We start from the raw sequence: 12,273 nt of genomic DNA, 5'->3' as shown, positions 1-12,273 counted from the left end.
CGGTGGTTTCTGGACGTGCACCATCGTGGCTGGCAGTACCTGGTGAACTGAGAGGAATTACAGGCCTGAGGAGCGCTGCTGGGTGCCTCGCATTCACATTCTGGACCCCTTCCTCTTACGGGATTTCTATACATCACACCCAGATAAGCCTGATCGGGCTTATCTGGGTGGTGCCAATAGAGGGGGAGGGGTAATGTCACATCTGCTCCTGCAACGCCCTCTATTGCTCATCCTGTGTCTCCTTGACCTGACGCCACTCCCCCAGTACTCTCTCCGTCTCTCTCTCTGTGTGTGTGATTGTGTGGGCGGGGACAGGTGTGCTGGCAATGTGTTCCATAATCAAGAATACTCAGCCCTGTCACTTCCACACTGACAGATCGTAATTTCTGCTCAGTCAGTCTCCGTTTCCAGCCATGTGTTACTATTCAGAACCTGTTGTGCCTGTTTTCCTTGCCTGATGCTGTTTTCCTCTCCGCTACAGTTCTGCCCGCTCTGACTCTGGTCTCTGTCTCCAGTCCCACGTCTCCTCATCCTGCTACCCTGTCCTGGATTCCCCACTCTACTACTACATTGGACTCCCCTCCGGACCTGCTTGCCCTGTCCCATCCCCTCTCGCTCCAGCCTCAGCCTCCGGACCTGCTTACCCTGTCTCAACCCCTCTCGCTCCAGCCTCAACCTCTGCACCTGGTTTCCAGCAACCCGCCCGAGCTTCCCCTGACCTGCACTCCATCTTCCCCCTGTGTGTCAATAAATACCTGGGTTACTTCATGCCAGTCTCCTCATCTGAGTCTGCTCTTGGGTTCCCCTGTTCCACTCCGTGTAACACCTTTGAAGGCTTTGTGGATATACTTGTAAAGATCACTTTCAACAAATCTTTATTTTCATACCGGTACGCTTATAGCTACAGTATGTACCTAGTATGTGATACTGGTAGGTCCTCATAGTCTGTGGAATGTTTTATGTAGTGGATATAGGTGATGATCCTACAACGCCCTTGCCAATTCTTAAGGTCTCCAAAAGCTACACATTGAAACAACATATGAAGAGACAGCACTTCCTCTCCAGTTTTGTGTCTTTAACAGATACAAATTATTAATTACTGGCAAACATTTCTCACTGGCACTAGTGGTATCTGCTTTAATTCCACTTGGTTCCACTTGGTTTAATTCCACTCCAATTTGCATACCGCCCAAACAGATCCACAGATGATGCAATCTCTATTGCACTCCACACTGCCCTTTCCCACCTGGACAAAAGGAACACCTACGTGAAAATGCTATTCATTGACTACAGCTCAGCGTTCAACACCATAGTACCCTCAAAGCTCATCACTAAGCTCAGGACCCGGGACTAAACACCTCCCTCTGCAACTGGATCCTGGACTTCCAGACGGGCCACCCCCAGGTGATGAGGGTAGGTAGCAACATATCTGTCATGCTGACCCTCAACACTGGAGCCCCTCAGGGGTGCATTCTCAGTCCCGTTCTGTACTCCCTGTTCACCCACGAATGCATAGCCAGGCACGACTCCAACACCATCAAGTTTGCAGACGACACAACAATGGTAGGCCTGATCACCGACAACGATGAGACAGCCTATAGGGAGAAAGTCAGAGACCTGGCCGGGTGGTGCCAGAAGAATAACCTATCCCTCAACGTAACCAAGACTAAGGAGATGAGTGTGGACTACAGGAAAAGGAGGACCGAGCACGCCCCCATTTTCATCGACAGGGCTGTAAGGTTGAGAGCTTCAAATTCCTTGGTGTCCACATCACCTACAAACTAAAATGGTCCAAACACACCAAGACAGTCGTGAAGAGGGAACGACAAAGCCTATTCCCCCTCAGGAAACTAAAAAGATTTGGCATGGGTCCTGAGATCCTCAAAAGGTTCTACAGCTGCAACATCGAGAGCATTCTGACTGGTTGCATCACTGCCTTGTAATGGCAATTGCACGGCCTCCGACCGCAAGGCACTACACAGGGTAGTGCGTACGGCCCAGTACATCACTGGGGCAAAGCTGCCTGCCATCCAGGACCTCTATACCAGGTGGTGTCAGAGGAAGGCCCTAAAAATTGTCAGACCCCAGCCACCCCAGTCATAGACTGTTCTCTCTAGTACTGCATGGCAAGCGGTGCCGGAGTGCCAAGTCTAGGACAAAAAGGCTTCTCAACAGTTTTTACCCCCAAGCCATAAGACTCCTGAACAGGTAATCAAATGGCTACCCGGGCTATTTGCATTGTGTGCCCCCCCAAACCTTCTTTTACGCTGCTGCTACTCTCTGTTTATCATATATGCATAGTCACTTTAACTATACATTCATGTACATACTACCTCAATTGGCTTGACCAACCAGTGCCCCCCACATTGGCTAACCGTGGTATCTGCATTGTGTCCCGCCACCCACCACCCACCACCCGCCAACCGCTCTTTTACACTACTGCTACTCTCTGTTTAACATATATGCATAGTCACTTTAACCATATCTACATACTACCTCAATCAGCCTGACTAACCGGTGTCTGTATAAAGCCTCGCTACTGTATATAGCCTCGCTACTGTTATTTTTCACTGTCATTTTAGTTGTTTTTATTTCTTTACTTACCTATTGTTCACCTAATACTTTTTTGCACTATTGTTTAGACCCTGTAAGTAAGCATTTCACTGTAAGGTATTCGGCGCACGTGACAAATAAACTTTTATTTGATTTGGTTGCCTTGGTGACATGCGTGTCCGGAAGTATGCAGCACAAAGCCACCCTTTGCCCAAAACTACCCAGATATCAGTGCCTTAAAGGCTTGTGCCTTACCTGCCAATGAGGAGGAACTCTCCTCCAGCCACACCCAGACGTCTCATGGCCATTAGGAGGCCGCGTACAGTCATTCCCTCACAGAAACACACCACCACGCGAGCCTTGGGCAGACGTTCACGGAGCTTCTTAAGCAGGCGGTCAAAGTGCTTCTCCCCAGCGTTGCTGTAGATCTTGTCAGAGTGGGCGATGCACAGACCCTCCTGGGTGGCCAGCTCCTTGAAGGCCTCCATGCCACTCTCCCCATAGTTTCCTAGGGTTCAGAGAGAAACAGAGGGGTAAGTCACCACTGCAGACACAAAATGGCCAACGAAGAGTCACCATTTTGGAATAGAAAATGCTCAAGTTCCTCCAGGCTGATTGTGACTGGATTCAGCCAAACTAACAACTGTGGTAGTCTGATGACGTTGAGTCATCAGGCCGTGAGTGTATTGTGACTGTGCTGCTGTCCTGATCCATCTTCTGATATAGCCAGATAGTCTAGTGCCTACTGATTGCAATCAGGGATGCTGAATGGGGTGGAGAGGACTGCGCTACATTCTCCCATGATAACATCCTAATCAGTTGTACAAGCTTTGCAATGCTGTCTTATTTTACATAGATAGACTGTGTCTGAAATGGCATCATATTTCCTATGCAGTGCACTGCTTTTGACCAGAGCCGATGAAGCTCTGGCCAAAAGAAGTGCACTGTAGATGAAGGGTGCCATTTGGGACATAGTCCTAGTAGTGCATGGAGGATGCTGCAAAGAGGATTATGTATATTCAAAGTGCTGGCTTCAATCAAAGATGTGTCTGCAATGTTAATGCAGTGCCTTTGTTTACACAATCATTGTCCTCATACACACCTGTCTTATTCTGAAAAATGAGAAAGGGCTGAATTGGCAGCACACTAATGCATTACTCTGGCATGATATTATAGACTAGGCTCCAATTGTTAGTTTGCCAGTATAGCAGTTCTATCTGAACAGGTGAATTCACATAATGGTTGATCAATTATAAACCCCTTAGATTCATAGCATTTCAATGTAAGGATTTCAGTGTTGTATTCAGTCAAATTTTTCATATCAATTAACATATTCACTCAATTTTCATCTCACCGCAGATACTACACTTTTAACCAATCCAAAAGCATTCCCAAAGTGCAGAAACACCATTTACCCAATACACTTAATATTCTAAATGTCAAATAGGCAAGTAGGCCTATAGTTCAAACTGAAGAAATGTGTTTAGTTAGATCCAATGAATCCAATGTTGTGGCCATCACATTGGGCAAAATGGTCCCTGTAGAAGATCAAAACAGGGGCCCTGTACTCTGACTGTGGCAACTACACATACTGTTATCCTCCACTGTTTTCCTTCACATACAACACCCTTATTATGCCAACACTCTTATCTTTGGTCCCAGTGGACTGCTACCTACCAGGTCTGGTGACAGTCAGATACCTGGCACCCCCTAGCTGAGCCTCATGGCACTTCACCTCCACTCTCTTCTGGCCCTGCCTGCCCCTCAACCTGACCGTGACCAGTGAACTTTGTGACCCCCCTACAATTTCTAGTCTTGAAAAAACAGACCCTAGGTAACACAGTAACTAATGTCTGGTTACAATGATGGACTCTTTTGGCATAAAGGAACTACGTCACTGCCTCAACGTTAATAAGAGGAATAAAAACCTTCTGAGGAATCTCCCAACAAATCACGATGCAGACTTGCCAAAATGTCATAATTCAAAGCAACGTTTTCAGGCACAATCTTTACAGTGGTTTTGGTTAAGATAGTTGATGCATACTAGCCACTTGTGAAAATCACTCATTAAAAAGAACCTCTGTGATTTCCATCTTGCCTAGCGACTATTTTGTGTTTTATTCAAGCGGATAAAGTAGTAGCATAGGCAGTGACGTAGTTGCAAAAGAGTCCATCATTGAAACCAGACCTTAGTCACTGTGTTGCCTAGGGTCTGGTTTTCCAGACTAACTGGTTTCTAGGTTCCACCTTTACAAGCTGATTCAAAGTTCGACCCTCCCTTTAGGGCCTGTCTATCACATATCCCTCTAACAACTCCCAGAATTCCTTAGTGGCCATACACTCCGCCTGTCAATCATTACCTCATTAGGTACATTTCATTGAGGTTTACGCTGAGGAGCCTTGGCTAATTGCTAATGGCAGAGATTTACTTGTAGTAACTACAATTGAGCTATCTCCACATCTCATTCTACTCTCTTCCACTTACAATAGTGGTAAACTGGTGAAAGAGTTTTATGTGATTGAGTTACATGGTGTGTGTTTGCATTGTGGAGTACTCTACTGGTATATTAACAAGTTCTGCACCCTGGACAGCACACTCACACACAGCCGATAACACCTTCAGACAAGTGCTGCTGAGAAGCTATGTGGGCTGCTGTATTGATGTGCTGGTATTTCAGGTATTGAGGGGCATTTCCAGAACCCCTTTGCAAGCTGTGCTTAGACTACACTTCCCTTCCAACCAGGGGTTAGATATGATGGAAACACCCTCAACACAGTAATTCCGCTACATCTGAATAGCAATAACACAGATGGGAGTTGATTTCTATCAATACACATAACGGGGGAACTTTTGTATGTATTAGTTACACACATAGAATTAGAATTACTAGTATGGATGGACTACTATAGTATAGATTCTATTTCTATGATTCCACCCAGAGATACTTTAAATGACTATTTAATGATGTGGTTCCACCACCTGTAACCCCAGCCTGATAGTAGGCTACACCGCACAGAGCAGAGGGGAAACAGTCCATTAGTGCCCCTGTTGAATATGGATAGGCTGATTGATTAATTAAGACATGCTTAGGAATAATGAAGACGATAGAGCATGCCTGTTATTTTCTAATGTAATAGAATTTGCATCAAATTTAACATCCTGGGAGACAGAACATCTAGCATCTAATTTCCTTTTAATATAAATAGATACCAATAAACACCCAAATGCATTTCCATTCTGATAACATTGACCACAATTTGACTGAATTGTGGCTTGAGAGATTGGATGTGTTGCTGGGGTGTAGGTGTGATGAACGGCTAAAGAACCGACTTTGCCTGTGGTGTGTGAATACTTATACTGCACCAGATGTATAGTTCTGTCTGGAGAGCGGGAATTCCATTACACAGCAAGTTTCCCTCCAAAGCAATATTGCACATAGGAGCACACCCATAGGGAGGACGACAGGGAGGAGGACACACATGCTTGCTAGCAAGTACTTATCTGTGTACGAACCACATTAACAATTTATCCACCACCTCTATAGCTAGGCATATTTACCTTAAGCATTATCTTATCTCAAACCCAAACACATACGAGACAAAATCAACTTGAGAGCTTGTAAAAACCCTCTCCAAAGCCGAGCCAGTCCTCCTATGCCTACTGGGCCTAATCCTATCCTACCCCACACACAGCTTTCAGAACCCCTGTGTTGAGTGGGTTGAGTGACTCACCCTCCGTGTGCACCGCAGACACGTAGGTCCAGTTGTAGCGTTGGACTATGTCCAGCATGGCCCGGGCCTGGAGCGTGTCAGAGGGCACGACCCGCAGGAAGTACTTAAACAGAGTCTTGTCGCTCAGGTCGATACTGGTCGCTGAGTAAGCAATCTGAGGAATGTTGAAGAGCTGTAGGAGGTTCTGTACCTGGATGGCAACGGAGCTGGAACCCGGCCCAATCACCCCCGCAATAGGCTTCTTGGAGGGCGGGGGTTGATTGGACGGTGTGCCGTCTATGCACCACTTGGAGCCGTCCTTGTCATCCCGGATGGAGATGAGGGAATCCCGGATGAACTCAATGCTCTGCTCCAGGGCCACGGAGGAGTGCCAGCAGGAGTCCCGGATCTCACAGCCCAGGCTGATGTTGGGGAGCAGGAAAGGGTCGGAATTGATTCTGTCCAGGGTGTGGAACATGGCCTCTACCCGCTGGATGCCGTACTGCTCCCGAACATCCCCACACTTTCGATCAGCCACTTTTTCAGCAGACGGCTGGTGGTGGACGGAGAAGAGGGCACCGATTATCACATCTCCATCCATCCGGGCCACGGAGCGGGGTGCGGCTCGCGGGACTGCCGACCGCTCATAGATGTTGCTTTTGTGAGACAGCACGAGGACGTCGAAGAACAGCGTCGGAAGACACAGGAGCGCGAGGAAACCCATATTTACATGTGCCATATTCCACATCCTGTGAGCGGTGCCAGCTGCACGGGCGTACTATCCGCTCCGGGCAGTTGAGCAGAAACGTTGACAGTCTCTCAGTATATCCACGTTTAACCCAGTGACCATTGTTTGGAAACACAGCACCCTGAGCATATCCAAACAGACCTGGAGAGAGATCATAAAAGATCAAGCAAGATTGTGAAGGCAGCAACAGATATGCAACATCTTACAGTTATCATATAGTCTCTATATTACATGGGTTTGAACATAATGGTGGCCCTCGCAATAAACACGAGCATATTCTTATTAAATTGACTAGGTTCACAGCCCAAACACAACATGCCTACTAGAAATAAGGCTAATTCAGTATCCATTTGCAAACAAGAACTGCAGAACATAAAATAAGAATTCGATTAAATTCAATATACTTTATTTATCCCACGGGGGCAATTATCATTACAAGTTTATTGAGAATAACACTGAAGTAAAAAAAAAATTGTCGTTCGATTGTCTCAGACAGGTAACATAAATTATAGCATACTTAAAATTTGAGACAGTTTATCATCGTTTCCCCCAATTTCCCCATAAGAGCATATGGCAATCGTACGGTCCATTGAGAAACCGAGTTGCCCGGAAGGCAATTTCAGGACATTGGACAGCGCACTAACGAAGTCATACGATAATTGAGGAAACGGCGTCGTACAGGTGCTGCTGATGTAGGCTGCTGCCTAGTGAAGCTATGTGCTGGTATTTCCACGGTTTAGAAAGTATCTAATTGAGTTCCTAAACCAATCAATGTACATTTATATTCCCTTCATTAGACACTACTGAACAAATCCTTGATACCCAGTCTGATGACATGGAACATCGTTGCACTGAGTGGTGTGAAATTATATTTCAACATACAGATCAGATTTCCATGCTGTCTCTCTAGGCATATAAGCCATATATCATGCTCTGTACGATCCAACGCGCAGCATGCAATATTTTTCACCCTCATCTGTCCGAATTCATTGCTCACAAACCTCAGTGGCCTGATTCCAAACATTCAATGATATTGCATTATCGAACAGGAAAGAAGCCGATACATAGTCCTTACACTTAGCTGTCCTTGTCACGAGCATATCAAAACCGACACCTGCCCTAACCTGTACATCTCTTCTTTCATAAATTAATTTGGTAGAAAAACTTGGGACGTACCTGAATCCGCGAGACATATCGCGTGTCTTGCTCGGTCTTCTGTGCAGCGCGGTCCTTGGCTTTGATAGTTGAGTTTGTATCGCTCGAACGGACGTTTTTTTCTCGCTCCTCCAGTGAGAGCACGAGAGCCCCCCACCCCTCCTCTTCTTCTCTCGCTCTGACAGTTTCTCACCACATTTCATAAACCGGGTCATAAAAGCTGCAGCCTTAATAGGACAAAACGCTGAACGTTTAAAACCCCACTACAGGTCACTTATTCTTATACAATAGACAATGGTATCATTCTTCACACGAGGGTTAATCAGCTTCAAACAGTGGTGCCGCAATGGAGAGTTGAGCGGTGCGCGAGCCGCTTAGACAGGTAAGATAAATGGTGTTTGTCTACAGAATTGTGACCCTGCCATTACCCCATGCCACAACGGGACCCGTCTCACAGCAAAAACACATTCAGTGTGAGAATACCCCAAATGTATTTGTAAATGGTTGACCAGGTAATGGAGGAATCATCAAACAAATGTAATTTTTTATATTAAGGGTTCAGAGACCATCATCGTGGTCCACCCTAGCTAATCCACCTATAGGCTATACATTGTACATTTTGATCCACACTATCTGACCTTTAAAAGCGGAGGGCACTGGATGGATGCCAGAAATGCCTGCTGGTTGCAGTCTGACTTAAATCGAAGTAGTACCCTTTTAAGGAAGCACCTCAAGGTTCGAAAAATCTTGGCTTCCCGCCTATATTTGAAGTTGAAGACCTTAACTGGTAGCTGGTGGCAGAATAGATAGATTTAGTTAACTGGTAAAAGTCAACTGGTATTTTGCAAATGCGAAAGTTCTGCAATTTTTGGAGGGGTGCTTGGTTTAGAGTTGGGTCATTTCTGTGCCCAAATGAGTTTGGGCGACAGCAGAGGAAGAACTGTACATAATATCAAACAGCGTTTGGAAAAATAATTAGAACTAACAAGGACTCCACGAAGCTAGAGAGGGGCGTGTTCCGTGGGCACGCGGGGAGCCAGTAGCAGAAGGCATTTAATCGGTAAACAACCGGAGCGCATACGAGGACATGTCTCCCTGACACGCACCCCGTGGGGTGTGGATATGGAGACCGCGCATAATTATGTGCGTGTCAGAGAGAGAGAAAGAGAGAGCGAGAACACTTAATAGGAATGGTTGGCACACGGCGTTAGCCTACTGTAGAAGCCTGCCTACCTATTTGATGGTTGTGACTAGCAACGACCGGAAGTTAATTTTCGTTGCAGGTTAGGAGAGCATTTTAGCTAACCCGTACCCTTTTCCTAACCTTAACCTTATTTTCCTATTCTACTACGTTAATTTTCCTAATCTGCTATGAAAAAGTCATTTCTGGTCGTAGCGGTATACCACATAGTCAAAACCCTATTTGATAGCCTACCGAGAACAGTCAATGGGATCAGTGATGTAAAGTACTTAAGTAAAATATACTGTAAAGTACTACTTGTCGTTTTTTGGTGTATCTATACTTCACTATTTATATTTTTCTTTTTCTGGTAGACTCACTAAACACAAATGCTTCGTTTGTAAATTATATCTGAGTGTTGGAGTGTGCCCCTGGGTATCCGTAAAAATGTTTTTAAAATGGTGCTGTCTAGTTTGCTTTATTATAAGGAATTTGAAATGATTTATTCTTATACCTTCAATACTTAAGTATATTTAAAACCAAATACCTTTAGACTTCTAATCAAGTAGTAATTTACTGGGTGACATTCACTTTTACTTGAGTCATTTTCTATTAAGTTATCTTTACTTTTACTCAAGAATGACAATTGGGTGCTTTTCCCACCACTGAATGGAATTTAAGATACTGAAGGCTATAGCAGATGTTACCTGAGCACAATGACAAGCGTGACTGTAGGCCAGACAGAACCGTGTGAAAACGCACTAGAATAACATTATAAGTCACTGACTGTCCCACTCAACCATATCCAAATATGCCTAACAGTCAAGACAACCTGAGTCCCTTACAGTACCAGTCAAAAGTTTGGGCATACCTACTCATTCCAATGTTTTTCTTTATTTTTACTATTTTCTACATTGTAGAATAATAGTGAAGACATCACAACTATGAAATAACACGTGTAGAATCATGTAGTAACCAATATACCAAAATATATTTGAGATTTGAGATTTCTTCAAAGTAGCCACCCTTTGCCTTGATGACAGCTTTACACACTCTTGGCATTCTCTCAATGGGCTTCATGAGGTAGTCACCTGGAATGCATTTCAATTAACAGGTCCGCCTTGTTAAAAGTTAATTTATGGAATTGCTTTCCTTAATACATTTGAGCCAATCAGTTGTGTTGTGACCTGGTAGGGGTGGTACACAGAAGATGGGACTATTTGGTAAAGGATCAAGTCCATTTTATGGCAAGAACAGCTCAAATGAGCAAAGAAAAACAACAGTCCATCATTACTTTAAGACATGAAGGTCAATCAATCCGGAAATGTTAAGAAGTTTGAAAGTTTCTTCAAGGGCAGTCACAAAAACCATCAAGCGCTATGATGAAACTGGGTCTCATGAAGACCGCCACAGGAAAGGAAGACCCAGAGTTACCTCTGCTGCAGAGGATACGTTCATTAGAGTTAATTTCACCTCAGATTGAAGCCCAAATAAATGCGTCACAGAATTCAAGTAACAGACACATCTCAACATCAGCTGTTCAGAGGAGACTGTGTGAATCATGAATCATGCCTTCATGGTCGAATTGTTGCAAAGAAACCACTACTAAAAGACACCAATAATAAGAAGAGACTTGCTTGGGCCAAGAAACACAAGCAATGGACATTAGACCGGTGAAAATCTGTCCTTTGGTCTGAAGAGTCCAAATTTAGATTTTTGGTTCCAACCTCCATGTCTTTGTGAGACACAGAGTAGGTGAATGGATGATCTCCGCATGTGTGGTTCTCACCATGAAGCATGGAGGAGGAGGTGTGAAGGTGCTTTGCTGGTGACACTGTCTGTGATTTATTTAGAATTCAAGGCACACTTAACCAGCATGGCTCCACAGCATTCTGCAGCGATACGCCATCCCATCTATTTTGCACTGTTTTTCAACAGTACAATGTCCCAAAACACACCTCCAGGCTGTGTAAGGGCTATTTGACAAAGAAGGAGAGTGATGGAGTGCTGCATCAGATGACCCGACCTCCACATTCACCCGACTACGACCCAATTGAGATTGGGTTGGACCTCAGATTGAAGGAAAAGTAGCCACCAAGTGCTCAACATATGTGGGAACTCCTTCAAGATAGTTGGAAAAGCATTCCTCATGAAGTTGGTTGAGAGAATGCCAAGAGTGCAAAGCTGTCATCAAGGCAAAGGGGTGGCTACTTTTAAGAATCTCTAATATAAAATATATTTTGATTTGTTTAACATGTTTTTTGTTTCATGATTCCATATTTGTTGTTTTATAGTTTTGATGTCTTCACTATTATTCTCCAATGTAGAAAATAGTAAAAATAAAGAAAAACCCGTGAATGAGTAGGTGTGTCCAAACCTTTGACTGGTACTGTATATTGCAACCCCCCTCAATCAGAAATAAATTCACATAGACTTGATGGGAAAATATAGCCTGCGTCAATGGTAAAAAATTATGAATTAACAAACGTATCCACAAATTCAAATAAGTGGCACACAGCATCATGCTTTGGACAGCTTCAGCACCAAGGACAGTGACTCCAACCAACATTTTTTAAAGCAACAGACTGCCCTCTGGTGTTTGGCGAATATCTTTTTAAACGTTCTTATAGTGCTTTCAGAAAGTATTTATACCCCTTGATATATTCCACATTTGGTTGTGTTACAGCCTGAAATCAAAATGGATTCAATCTATTTTTTTCTAATCCATTTAGACACAATGCCCCATAATGACAAAGTGAAAACATACTGACAAAAAGGTTTGAAATGTATTGAAAATGAAAAACAGAAATATCTAATTTACGTAAGTATTCTCACCCCTGAGTTAATACATTGTAGAAGCATCTTTTGTAGCGATTGCAGCTGTGAGTCTTTCTGGGTAAATCTCTAAGAGCTTTCCACACCTTTA

The 12,273-nt window shown here is 44.2% G+C and overlaps 1 protein-coding gene across 4 annotated transcripts in view; it reads right to left on the bottom strand.

Moving 5' to 3' along the window:
- LOC109866113 (metabotropic glutamate receptor 1) overlaps nt 1-8,439 on the bottom strand; it is a 41,795-nt gene extending 33,356 nt beyond the window's left edge. Inside the window, exons 1-3 of one of the 4 annotated variants that reach the window (XM_031800875.1) lie at nt 8,189-8,439; nt 6,286-7,153; nt 2,809-3,061 (exon numbers count right to left, since the gene is read on the bottom strand). In XM_031800875.1, the coding sequence (XP_031656735.1) occupies nt 2,809-3,061; nt 6,286-7,012 (980 nt within the window). In that variant the 5' untranslated portion in view covers nt 7,013-7,153; nt 8,189-8,439. The remainder of the gene's footprint in view (nt 1-2,808; nt 3,062-6,285; nt 7,154-8,188) is intronic. The other 3 variants (XM_020454652.2, XM_020454654.2, XM_031800876.1) reach the window with 3 other exon arrangements.
- Between the last annotated feature and the right edge of the window lie 3,834 nt (nt 8,440-12,273).

Source organism: Oncorhynchus kisutch, linkage group LG21 (genome assembly GCF_002021735.2).
Source record: "Oncorhynchus kisutch isolate 150728-3 linkage group LG21, Okis_V2, whole genome shotgun sequence".
In the NCBI taxonomy this organism is placed as follows: domain Eukaryota; kingdom Metazoa; phylum Chordata; class Actinopteri; order Salmoniformes; family Salmonidae; genus Oncorhynchus; species Oncorhynchus kisutch.
The sequence above is the reverse complement of the archived record's forward strand: the minus strand, read 5'-3'. Positions and strand labels throughout refer to the sequence as shown.